Source organism: Cyprinodon tularosa, unplaced genomic scaffold (genome assembly GCF_016077235.1).
Source record: "Cyprinodon tularosa strain WSP-4 unplaced genomic scaffold, ASM1607723v1 ctg21, whole genome shotgun sequence".
Classification (NCBI taxonomy): Eukaryota; Metazoa; Chordata; class Actinopteri; order Cyprinodontiformes; family Cyprinodontidae; genus Cyprinodon; species Cyprinodon tularosa.
The window spans coordinates 463226-474111 of NW_024038778.1; the positions used below are offsets into that span (position 1 = coordinate 463226).

The 10886-nt window shown below is 36.4% G+C and overlaps 1 protein-coding gene across 2 annotated transcripts; it reads right to left on the minus strand.

The window, feature by feature from the left end:
• Positions 1-1974: 1974 nt before the first annotated feature.
• On the minus strand, positions 1975-10070 carry LOC119783656 (GRB2-related adapter protein-like). 2 transcript variants are annotated; one of them, XM_038285280.1, is made up of 5 exons: positions 9773-10070; positions 9587-9684; positions 8812-8931; positions 2854-3163; positions 1975-2763 (listed from the first exon to the last, which is right to left on the minus strand). In XM_038285280.1, the coding sequence occupies exons 1-5, from the start codon at positions 9848-9850 to the stop codon at positions 2584-2586; spliced, it is 786 nt and encodes a 261-aa protein (XP_038141208.1). In that variant the 5' UTR covers positions 9851-10070; the 3' UTR covers positions 1975-2583. The 2 variants fall into 2 exon arrangements, with proteins under 2 accessions (XP_038141208.1, XP_038141207.1); XM_038285279.1 differs by having other exon boundaries at positions 1975-2766; positions 9773-10065.
• Between the last annotated feature and the right edge of the window lie 816 nt (positions 10071-10886).

Here is a 10886-nt window from a genome sequence, read left to right on the forward strand (position 1 = left end):
AATTTCTATTATTTTATTTCTATTATATTTCCAATGAACTAAAAAATATGTTTGCGAAACAAGCAATAAATACAATCAATTCATGTAGAGGAATCTTTCGGAAGGATAAAATCTAAATTTAACGGATCAGTTTGCAGCTGGTAATGCTGCAGGATTGCACATCAAAGATGAGATGATAAAAAAATGAAAGTTTTTTCCATAAACTCTTTATATTTCAATGTATTTTAAGGTTTCCATTAAAGGTGCAAATGTATATTAAATCAACATCTGATGATCAGTGAGTTAAATATCATTGTTATAATTAGGTTAGAAGGTTAGATCACTATATTTCTTGTTGAGGAATTATCAAATGGTACAGATTAATAATCTAAAGTAAATAAAAACAACAAAACTCAAAGTGGTTTCTGAAAGCTCTGAGAATGATACCAATGTAATGTCTTAGCTAAGAAACTGGAAATGGGTCTTATAAAACAACATGCTAAATAAACATTTAACATTTTTCCGTTTCACGCCTCACTTCATCATAGAGAGCTTTGATTTTCAGTCTGTGTTACAGGAACAAACGACGTTACTTGCCTTTTAGTCTGAGCCGTTTACAAGTTATTTCATCATAAAATAAACTGCAATCTAGAGCAAACACAATACTTGAAGCATATTTCATTTACTTCAAAGATATAGTTATTTCAAAGAGAACTACAAAGGAGAATATCTGGAAACTTTTCAAGAAAAAAGCTAAAGTAGGCTACTGGTGCTCTTCATTTACTTCTGAAGTATCTTGATTTGAAAATACAGCTTAAAATACACCATAACTGGGTTCAATTTATAACTTGGAAAATTCGGTTAGATTAGATGATTGTTGGCTTCAGAAACCAGGCTAATTATAGTTAGCATTACAAATTAAATTCAGTTTAAAGTTTAATCCAATATTCAGTTTCTCTCTTCCAGGAAATACAGACAAATATCTCTGGAAAGATCATTTTATGATAGCAAAATAGTGGAAACTCTGGAACAAAAAGTTTTAAAAATCTACATTTATTCAAACAAAAATTTTTTTTTTTAAACTGATCCATACCCTTCTCCTTTATGAATGCAAATAATCTTTTTGTACATTTCCACTGGTATCTCCACAGTTTATCTTCAGTGATGAGTGCGTCTTTAAAGGGCCAGTAAGTTAAAAATAGACTGTAAAATTAATCAAAATCATTCTCATTTTTTACCTGGAATGGAAGGAACAATACCTGTCAACATTCAACCCTCTCCATCAACAATTTCTTAGTCAAATGTCACTTTCAATCCTAAAGGTATGATGTGGAAAAATCTGGGTGCGGTGTCTTTGTTTCCTGTTTCCTGATTCAATCAGATGGGAATTCCCAGGCTTGCCAAAACAGCGGAATTTGGTATTTTATGTCAACAAAAGGGCGGCAGCCTGCAAACATGGAACCCAGCAGAAGAAAAGAAATAGGCTCAACAATAATTTAGTGGATTATCAGACAGATTAACAGCAGACTACTCTAAAGCATTACCTGTGAGAAGAAAGAAGTCGGTAAAATTAAGATTCATTCACATTTTCCGGTAGTATGAGTAATTTTAATTGCATGTCTCTACATTTTAGCTTTCAAACAATAAGGGAATCTGTTTACAAGTAGAGGTTGTCCATGTGTTTGCAACTGGGTGCAAGATAAAAAAAAAAAAACTAATTTGCATGTAATTATTTATGACTGCAGCTATAACAAGGACACAGCAGCCATGTTGGATTTTGACTTTAGGTTGGGTTTGGTGTGGAGTTCCTCCCTCTCCGTTTTGGTGTTCTGGGTTTGGGAGACTTTCCTACAACCTGGACTTTTGGAAATGTTGACTTAAACCATCCAGGGGAATATGGACAAAAACCGACACTTTTTTTCTTATTTTCTTAGAAACAACACAGAAGAAAAAAAAACAGAATAAGTCCAACTTCTGTTGTACAACTGTCTCAAAGTGCTGAGAGATATATTTGTATTTATTGCAGGGATTCTTGTGATTAACATCATAAAATAAACAAGAGAATACTCAATGACAACCTTATAAAACGGTGGACAAGACAAACTGCTGTAATAATTGGCACCTTGTTGTTTACTAGACGTAAAACAACGTTTTCTGAAAATGTCCATCATTAAGCTATTTACACATCTTCACCAGGGGATCAATAAGTGTTGAATATATTGGATCACTGTTTACATATCAATTTCAAAATATTCAATTACACCCAGAGAAAAGGCAGAAATGCAGGGGTAACATCTGACAGCTGCATACAATTACACCAGTGCGGTTTTTCATCCGAGCCATATGGGCAGCGACCCAGGGCTGCATCAGGAAAGGGAGGCACATTAACACCAGGTCTTTCGGACAAGTTGTTATTTACATGCTGCTGTCAAAAGGGAGACTATTTGAAATGCAACCCATTTCTTCTTGCCCTACAGTTTTAATGATTTTCTGCGTTTTGATTAATAGGGGAAAGGGCTGCCCTGGGTGCCCTTCATGCAAGAACAGCCTCTGGTCCTGGCTGAGAAGCCTCAAAAACTTAGTCAATGTACTGAGCATCTGTAGTTAATGGTGAAGTGGCTGGACAAACTCTGGTGGAAAGATGCCAACACGGCCCCGACAGCGCCCCCTCCAGCTTAGGGTGCTTGAACAGTCTAGGAGGTCGATGATTTCATTGCGCTGGAAGTGGAGGTGGGTAGTCTGAGAGGGGGTGTAGTCACACAGAGCACGGGCCACCCGAGGCCTCTGCTGAAAGACAAACCATGGCGTCAGACACACAGGTGTGCAATTTTCAGCTGATTCTGAGGCGAAATGACATCTTATTATGTGTCATACCTCTAAAACAGGTTTCAGTGAATGTGCAGAGGCCTGTCGCTCTCTCAGAGGGGGGTTAGAGTGGAGGTGGGCTGAGGGGATCGACTCTATGGAGCTGCTTTTATACGGGTTAGGGTATGGGTTCCGTCCAGGATGGGAGTGTTGGTTAGGGGATGATGGGAAATCCCTGAGGCGGACCACTTTCTCCACAGCAATGCTGTGCGCTCTGTAGAATTCCACCAGGCGGTTCAGGGAGCAGAAGGCCTTATCCCAGATGTAGTACTGACCACCCCCCTCCAGAACCCTGAAGTGCTCCACCCTGTCACCGTAGCTGCCAAAAGAGACAGCAGAAAGAAGTCAGGTGATGAAAGGCAGGTATGTGTGCTTCATTATACTCCATCTTCCCCTTCGTCTTCATTCCTGTTGTCTGTTTCTTTGTTTGCAGGAATTCACTTGAGCCATTCTGTGCATAACTTTCAGTGTGGGAACTGAGACCTTTGCAAAATGGTTATCACTTGGATCGTTTTGCTCAGTGAACTGCCTTGAAAAACAATTTGTATGACTCAGCACTTCATTAAAAAAAATACAAATATTTGAAACTTTAATTTAGGGCTGAAACAATTAATCGGATTAATCGTGATTAATTGAATATTGAAATAATCATCAACTAATTTAGTAATAGATTAATCATTAACTGGAGTGCAGAGACTGTAAAACAGGCCTTTAGCTGACAGAACAACCCACGTAGAGCTGTAATTATATCAAAATTGTTAAAAGATATTAACATTTTATATTTAAGATAACAAAAACATTTTCTTCTGTCATTGCAGATCTCCTCAAGTGGAAAAGTTTTAGTTTCACCTCGTTTAAGTAAAAAATCTTTTCCTTGGCTATCCGATTATTAAGCCATTAAGCTAAAAAATAATCGTCAGATTAATCGATTTGCAAAATAATTGTTAGTTGCAGACCTACTTTAATCCACAATGAAGGTGATGTGAAAAATACAGACTGCAGTTGGTGAAAAAATATCTCAACTCCTAAACTATTTCTATAATGCAAATAATAATTATTGTCATATAAATCAGATTTATTATTTTGACTATATACTGGTTCATGTTTCCTGGTTTGAAATTTTTATATGCAGTCCTCAGACCTCCACCAAGCAGGTAAGACAACTGCAGGTCCAGAGAATAACGTCACTGAACCCAGATGGATGGAGACAGAGAGTAAAAAACAGAGGCTGTAAAACCCCTGAAAATACTGTCAGACACCCTAAATGTCATCTGATTAAAAAGATAAACATGTTGGAAATGTCGCAAACAGATTTACACATTCAAAGAATAAAAATGTTACCCATTCTTTGCTGGAAAAACAGCTAAAATTTACACAGATTGGGTTTTACTCAGCCGTTCTAACTAATGAACATGGTCTCCAGCTCTAGTCCTTGAGAGCTGCTGCCCTCCTGCAGGTAGGTGGAACAGGCATACATGAATAAATCTGTCCATCAATAGCTCAGGCTGTATGTTTATGTTGTCCTGCTGGAAAGGGAAACTCTGTCCTAGTATCCAGTTTTTTCCAGCCTATAACAGTTTTTTTTCTGTTTTGTTTTTTCAGGATTTGGCTTTTTTGTTTTTACTTAATAGATTTTCCCATAATCCCTGACTTGCCGAAGCAGAAGAGGATCCCCACAGCATGATGCTGCAACATTCTAACAACTTTAATTGTTGTTTTTAAAAAGCACATATATCTTTTGTAAATAGTCAAACACAACTTTATTATCATCTTTTTTATAGAAAATCTGAATAAAAATCCATCATGGTTTGCAGCTGTAATAATATGATAATATGGAGGGAAGGTGTTAGAGCTCTTTAGCAAGGCTCGGAGTTTTGTTTAAGGATTATAGAGTCAAACCATCCGCCTACACACATATAATCTGTTAATTAGTTCTGCGTTTACATCTAAGATTAATGTAGGGTGGAAGCAAGTATGAAAGTGCACAACAATCCCAATGTGAGTTTGGAAGTTGTTTTGGGATCTGCTTCCAAGTTCTGCACACTTAGAAGTCCATCTTTAAGGGATCCTGTGCTCCCTCTGAGAAACTATAAATGCAATAAGGTGTGAAATATAATTTCTCTTTAAAAGTATGATCAGAGTTGTGTTTTACTCTGGAATAGTAGCCCCCTCTACTGATCACTTCGGGTATGACAGAACAACCCATACACAGAAAAGAACCATGTAGTAAAACATATTTTTGAGAAATAATTTATCTAGGAATCCAACAGGCAAGTTATATTAAGATACTTATCTTTATTATTTACATTGCTGTCTATTAAGATAAAAAGTAATTCTAATAGACTTATTTAACTTTTTTTCACTTGCTGCCACAACTATCAAAATCTTATAAAGCTTACATATTTTTATTTGTGATTTATTTCCTCTGTTTACAATTATTTCTCAATTAATTCATACATTTTATTCAAAAAAAAAACAGAATAATAATCTGTTAACTTTTTAGACATAAAACCACCTAAATAATTTATTTTATTTTGTTGTGTTTTTGATGATTTTGCCGAGTAATTCAAGTTTTAATAAATTTATGTTTTTTTGTAGATGAATCAATATCCCTGATCAGGTCGGTGTTTTAAAAAAACTTCAACTAAAGACCTGAGGTCTGTTCTCAATCCTGTAAGACACAACATTGTTTAGAAGGTTCTATTAAATAGAAATTTGATGTAGTCATCAATTAAGAATATATATTTTTATCACCACATGATGTAGATAAATGAATTTGATGAACTTGCATTAGAGTTCAGTTTAATCATGCCTGTCAGAACAGCTGTCCCATCTTTGAACTTTTGCAGGCAAACACATGTTGTGCCGTTTTAAACAATAGCATGCATGTTTTGGCAGGTGTCTGTTGCATAACATACCTATGCATAATTAAAAAGCTGGCTGGAGTTATGCAATGCCCCGCTGATTGAACACATTTCATCTACCCTCAGTGATTAAATGAGTCCCGTGTCACTTTGCTGTTGACCCAGATAACAGCTCCTCTTCCTCACTCTGGGCCTGATGTGTGTGTCAGAGAGATATTTTTAGTCCAATGAGTTCTCATTGAACACATTGAAACTCTCCATGCTCTGATGGGCCTAACACACATTTAAATCATTGTGGATGAAAAGGCAATCATCACTGAAACTATTGCAAAAACTGTATTTTGCCATCTTAGAATCAGAAATAGTGATCTACAGATGTAAAATAAATTTTGGTGAGTTAAGCAAGGAAGTTTGATATAAAAAATGTATTCCACAATGCTTTAAGAGTAAGAGACTGTTAACAGAAATAACACTTTGCTTTAGATAATTTTTCAAATGTGTCCTTTTTTGTTGAGAAGGCAGCATGTTTTGATGAAACATCCAAGTATGGTGAGTACGGTGATACGAAGCTGCAGTCTGATGGATTTTGATGAGTGATGAAGCTTTAGGGAGATTTAGACGTTACTTCTCAGACACAGTGTGTTTCTCACAGATAAATGTAATTCTAGTTTTCTCAGAATTTAGAAAGGAATCCTCCAAAGATCTATTTTAAATTATGATTTGTTTTTAACCTAAGTAATAACAGGGGATACAATAGTTTAAAAAAAACAACAAAAAAAACACTGGACTTTGTTTTCCAAGTTTGAAGACGGTTCGCTTCCCATCCAGGAAGCTTTTTCAATTCAAAATGTCTGGATTAGCATTTGCTGGGCTTGAAATTCAAAGCTAATCCAGATATTTTGAATTGAAAAAGCTTCCTGGATGGGAAATTAAACATTTTCAAACTTGGAAAACAAAGTTCAGTTGATTGTTTTTATCTTTTTTTAACTTTTTTTGGAATGACTATGACCTGGATGACTGAGAATCTTTAGTTATAAGCCCATTCTTTTTTAGAGCTGCCTTTGACTGTTGAAGTTAAACTGGTAACTGGGATATTAGTTTAAGGTTGTGGTCCACCTGCTTCAATTTCTTGATCTTTTTTTTTTTTTGCTTTTGTTCTGCCTTTTTGTGGTCCGATTGTTTTAATTGTTTTACAAATGTCTTTACTTTTATTCTGCTTTCATTTTTCTTCTATTTCTTTGTCTAATTCAGGTAAATCACTTGGAATTGTCCTCGTAACAAACTGTGCTATACAACTAAATTTGCCTTGAATTAAGCTAAGCCCTTATTTCAATATAATTTACTTAAAGGTGCTCAGATTTTAATGCAATATTTCATTTGAATCGTCCCTTTAAAAGACAAAATCATCTTTTACTTACAACACAGTGTGATTTTGTTAATGATGAAAATATAAAAGGAGGCTTTACATAATGTGCTCTGGTTTGAGCCAGGCTTTTATGTGCTACAGTCATCCATGTATGGCTTACAGTCACTTCATGATTTATTGGAGATAAATTTGATGGAGCTTTTTGAAAATCACTCTTCCATTGTATTTATTTAGTTATTTATTTATTTACTTTTGACTAAAACGTTTCCCCATTATAGTGAGACTTTTATTTTAAAGATATTTCAGCATTTACCTGAATAACAGCATTTCTTTCAGGGAGCATACTCTTTATTTGAAAGGGAGAGGATGTCCACAATAGGACTGACTGCTTGCAGCAGAGACAGCAAGGGAAGCATTTTTCTTTTTTTTGTCAGAGTTTTGAGAAGTCTCCAAAATAACCAGAGAAAGTCATTCGATGTGTTACTAGCCCCCTTCTTTTACATAGTGTCTGTAAAGAGGACTGAATGATCACTAAATGTAGGCAAAGGGCAACAAAGTTAGCAGAACAGGATTCTTTCACAGAGTGAGAGAAAGCAAAGACGTAAAAACTGTTTAAAAAGAAATTGTATGTTTTTCACATTTAAATTTCTCTTCAGAACTGGGAGAGAGAGAGTAATATGAAAACAAATAGCAGGAAAGACAAAAACAAGGCTTTGATTTCATGATGTTAGATACCTCTGGCTCTAGTTAAAAATTCAAATTGTGGAAATCTCAGAATTTACCAGGATAGCAACATGAGACTGTTGTTTCAGTAGTGCTAGTATTTTACGCACATTTATTCCTAATCTGGCTACTATTATCTTAAAAAAACGGTGTAAAATGACCTCCTATACCGACCTATGTAAAAGATTTACAAAAACTAACAGCTAAAAAAGGCTTCAAATATACAATTGTTTTGCTACTGTCATGAATTTTGACTTTATATAAAGTAATATGTGTTCATTTATCTATATGTATTCATACTGATGTTTATCTATTTATCAATGGTTTAATCATTATTAGATTATTTAGAGCTGTAGGAAAACTGGAAATCAGAAATGTTTAATTTTCCACTCTTGGCCAATAAAACACTGGATCACTTGGTTCGTTTACCATCTACAATAAATAGGGCATAAGTTTATGGCTTTTTAAACAGATAAATGAAAATTAATGTCAGCATATGAACTGAAAATGAGTCAAATACTAATTAAAGTGCAGAGTGAGGTCTGACATTTTGTTTTACGTCTACTGTCCAACGCTCTATTAATCAGACATAGACTCAAAGTACAAGCAAAAAGATAAAGCTCATGTGGTGGGCTAGTGGTTAGGGCATAAAGCTTTGAATCCTGAGGTTCTGAGTTTGACCTCCACTCCATTCTGGGTTCCCTTAAGGAAGGGACCCTTAACCCCACACTGCCCCCCCGGCGCCCCAGAATGGCAGCCCACTGCTCCCCAAGGGCATGAGTTAAATGCAGAGGTAAATTTGATGATCAGTTAAGGTAAATTATTATTAAGAAAAAGTCTGAAGGCTTTTAAAAGCATTGACAGAAACTTTAACTGAGACCATCCAAACCAACTACCAAAATCTGAATTTTTTTTTGGGGGGGGGGGGACATTAAAAAGTGACAGAAGTTTTATCAGTACTGCTTTGAATTGCCCCTTATTAAAGATCCGTAGTGTTCAGGCGTATTTACTGACCTAACGGAGAGAGAAAACTCCCCTGGAGCTGATTCACTCTCCCTCACCAGAAACACTCCGGTTTCCTGCCAGCAGAGACGCTTTTCACCCTCCAGTCTTGATATCGCTCCTGCAAACCAGCTAAGAAAACAGACAGGAACAATAAACTTCACAGCAGATCTTGGTTTTCAGAATCATTAGATATTCTAAAAGTGCATCAATCTAAAACCTAAGCACACGCATGAACATTGGATGTGCTTTTTAAGGATTTACAGATAGAAAAATGACAGAACATGAAGTATGGGCAGAGGGACAAGCAGGCTAAAGAAGGAACAGGCAGGTAACACTATATAAGAGAGGTAATCATATGGACCAGCTGAGGTAGAAGAAAGCAAGGAAGCTGAGGGATGCTAGTTAACATAAAGGTACCTGAATTAAGATAGAAGCTATTAGCCAAGGGAAAAGACAGATACTGAGGTAAGGGGAAAAACTAAACTACACAGAGATCAGAACACAATGAACTGAAAAAGAAAGTAAATGAATTAACTGATATATCAACACATTGCAGACACTTATCAATAGAAAGTAATTTTCTAAATACAGGTAGACCGGTTAGAGCATAATAAACAAGATGAAAACAGACAGAAACCAAAAGACCTATGGAATAAAACTGTATTTGCAAATTAATAACATGTGTTTTTTGTCCTACAAACAGATGCCAGTAACACAAAGGAAAAAGCCTCTGAAAAGCAACTAGAGATTCTTCTTAACACAAGCTGGATGATAAATGGTTTACGGATGAGGACGAAGGGAGATGTAGTTCTCAGGAACAAATCCGCGCTTTCCCTCCATCTCAGCAGTGAACCAGCAAGAGTCCTCCTCCATTTCTATCACCTGCACCAGAAACATGACATACAGCAAAGTACCATGTGAAGGCTCTAAAAAAAATCAAATCAAATGCACAGATTGTATGCTTCACTACCTTGACGATGTCTCCCTTCTGGAAACTGATCTCATCTGCCTCTGATGCTGCGAAAGAGAATAGAGCCACAGCCTCCATCCTGCACTGAGAGCGTCAAACACAGTTTGACTTCATGAGCGAGGGGACCGCAGAGGAGAGATGGCAGGGTGAGATAATCGGTGTGTTCGTGCTGACATGCTGCAGCTCTGAAGTTAATGAGGAGCGTTTCTAAAAAACGTGTGTCCCTGTGTCCGTCCATGTGATGGAGATGTGTGGAGAGTGTGAACACATGGAGGTGCTGACTGCCCTCTCGGCCTCCATCTGTGCAGTCTGCACCTTCTGAACACGGGGGGATTAAACAAAGCGCCAACCACGGTACAGTGGAGACATGGAAAGCTTTGCACTGTGAAGAAATGAAAAGAACCAAAAATAGAAAGAGTCCTGACCTTTTCTTTTTAGAACAGACACGCCAGGAGTTAAGCTAAGAGCTCCAGTGGATACAGCCAATTCAGTTCTTCTTATTTTAATGAGATAAAAATAAAGGAGAATTGCATATTATTGATACAAAAAAAAGGTTTAAATAAAATTTTCTTTTTTTTAATCCCTGGTTAAATAAGACCTACAAGTATCCCCCCCCCCTTGAAGTTTTTCTACATTGTCTGTGTCTTGTATATAATTTATCTATATTTATTCAGCAGATCAACACGAAGTTGTAAACCGAAAGGCTGATTTTAGAGGAGTAAATCAACATCATCATCATTAACACATTTGTTTCTAAGGTGCTTTTACTCAAGCTACAGAAACAACGTGCAGAAGATCAAAAGCACACAATAATAAATCAGAAAATCTTGCTTCAAAACATAATCAAAATGCAAAAATAAAAATAGATGAAAGAAATGCTAGTACGGATGAGGAAAAATCAATACAAGTATATTTCTAAACAATTTTTAAAAGTGGTCAGTAAAGCTTGTCAAATGTGAAAGGTTAGAGGTTGAAGTAACTTAGGGGCCCCACTGGGGAAGGGCCCTTCTTCTCTAAGCTTTCATTTTGAGCTGAGAACAACCAGGAGCAACTGGATCTGAGTGACTGATTGCGGGTGTAGCAGTGGAGAAGCTCCGGCCAGTAAGGTTGCCAG

What these genes read in the sequence shown, in the direction of transcription:
- LOC119783656 (XM_038285279.1), bottom strand. Translation starts at nt 9,850, where the DNA reads ATGGAGGCTGTGGCTCTATTCTCTTTCGCAGCATCAGAGGCAGATGAG. An exon ending in AGAAGGGAGACATCGTCAAG is followed by an intron (nt 9,685 to 9,772) that starts GTAGTGAAGCAT and finishes TTTCTGGTGCAG; the next exon opens with GTGATAGAAATGGAGGAGGA. An exon ending in ATCTCCCTTCGTCCTCATCC is followed by an intron (nt 8,932 to 9,586) that starts GTAAACCATTTA and finishes CTGTTTTCTTAG; the next exon opens with CTGGTTTGCAGGAGCGATAT.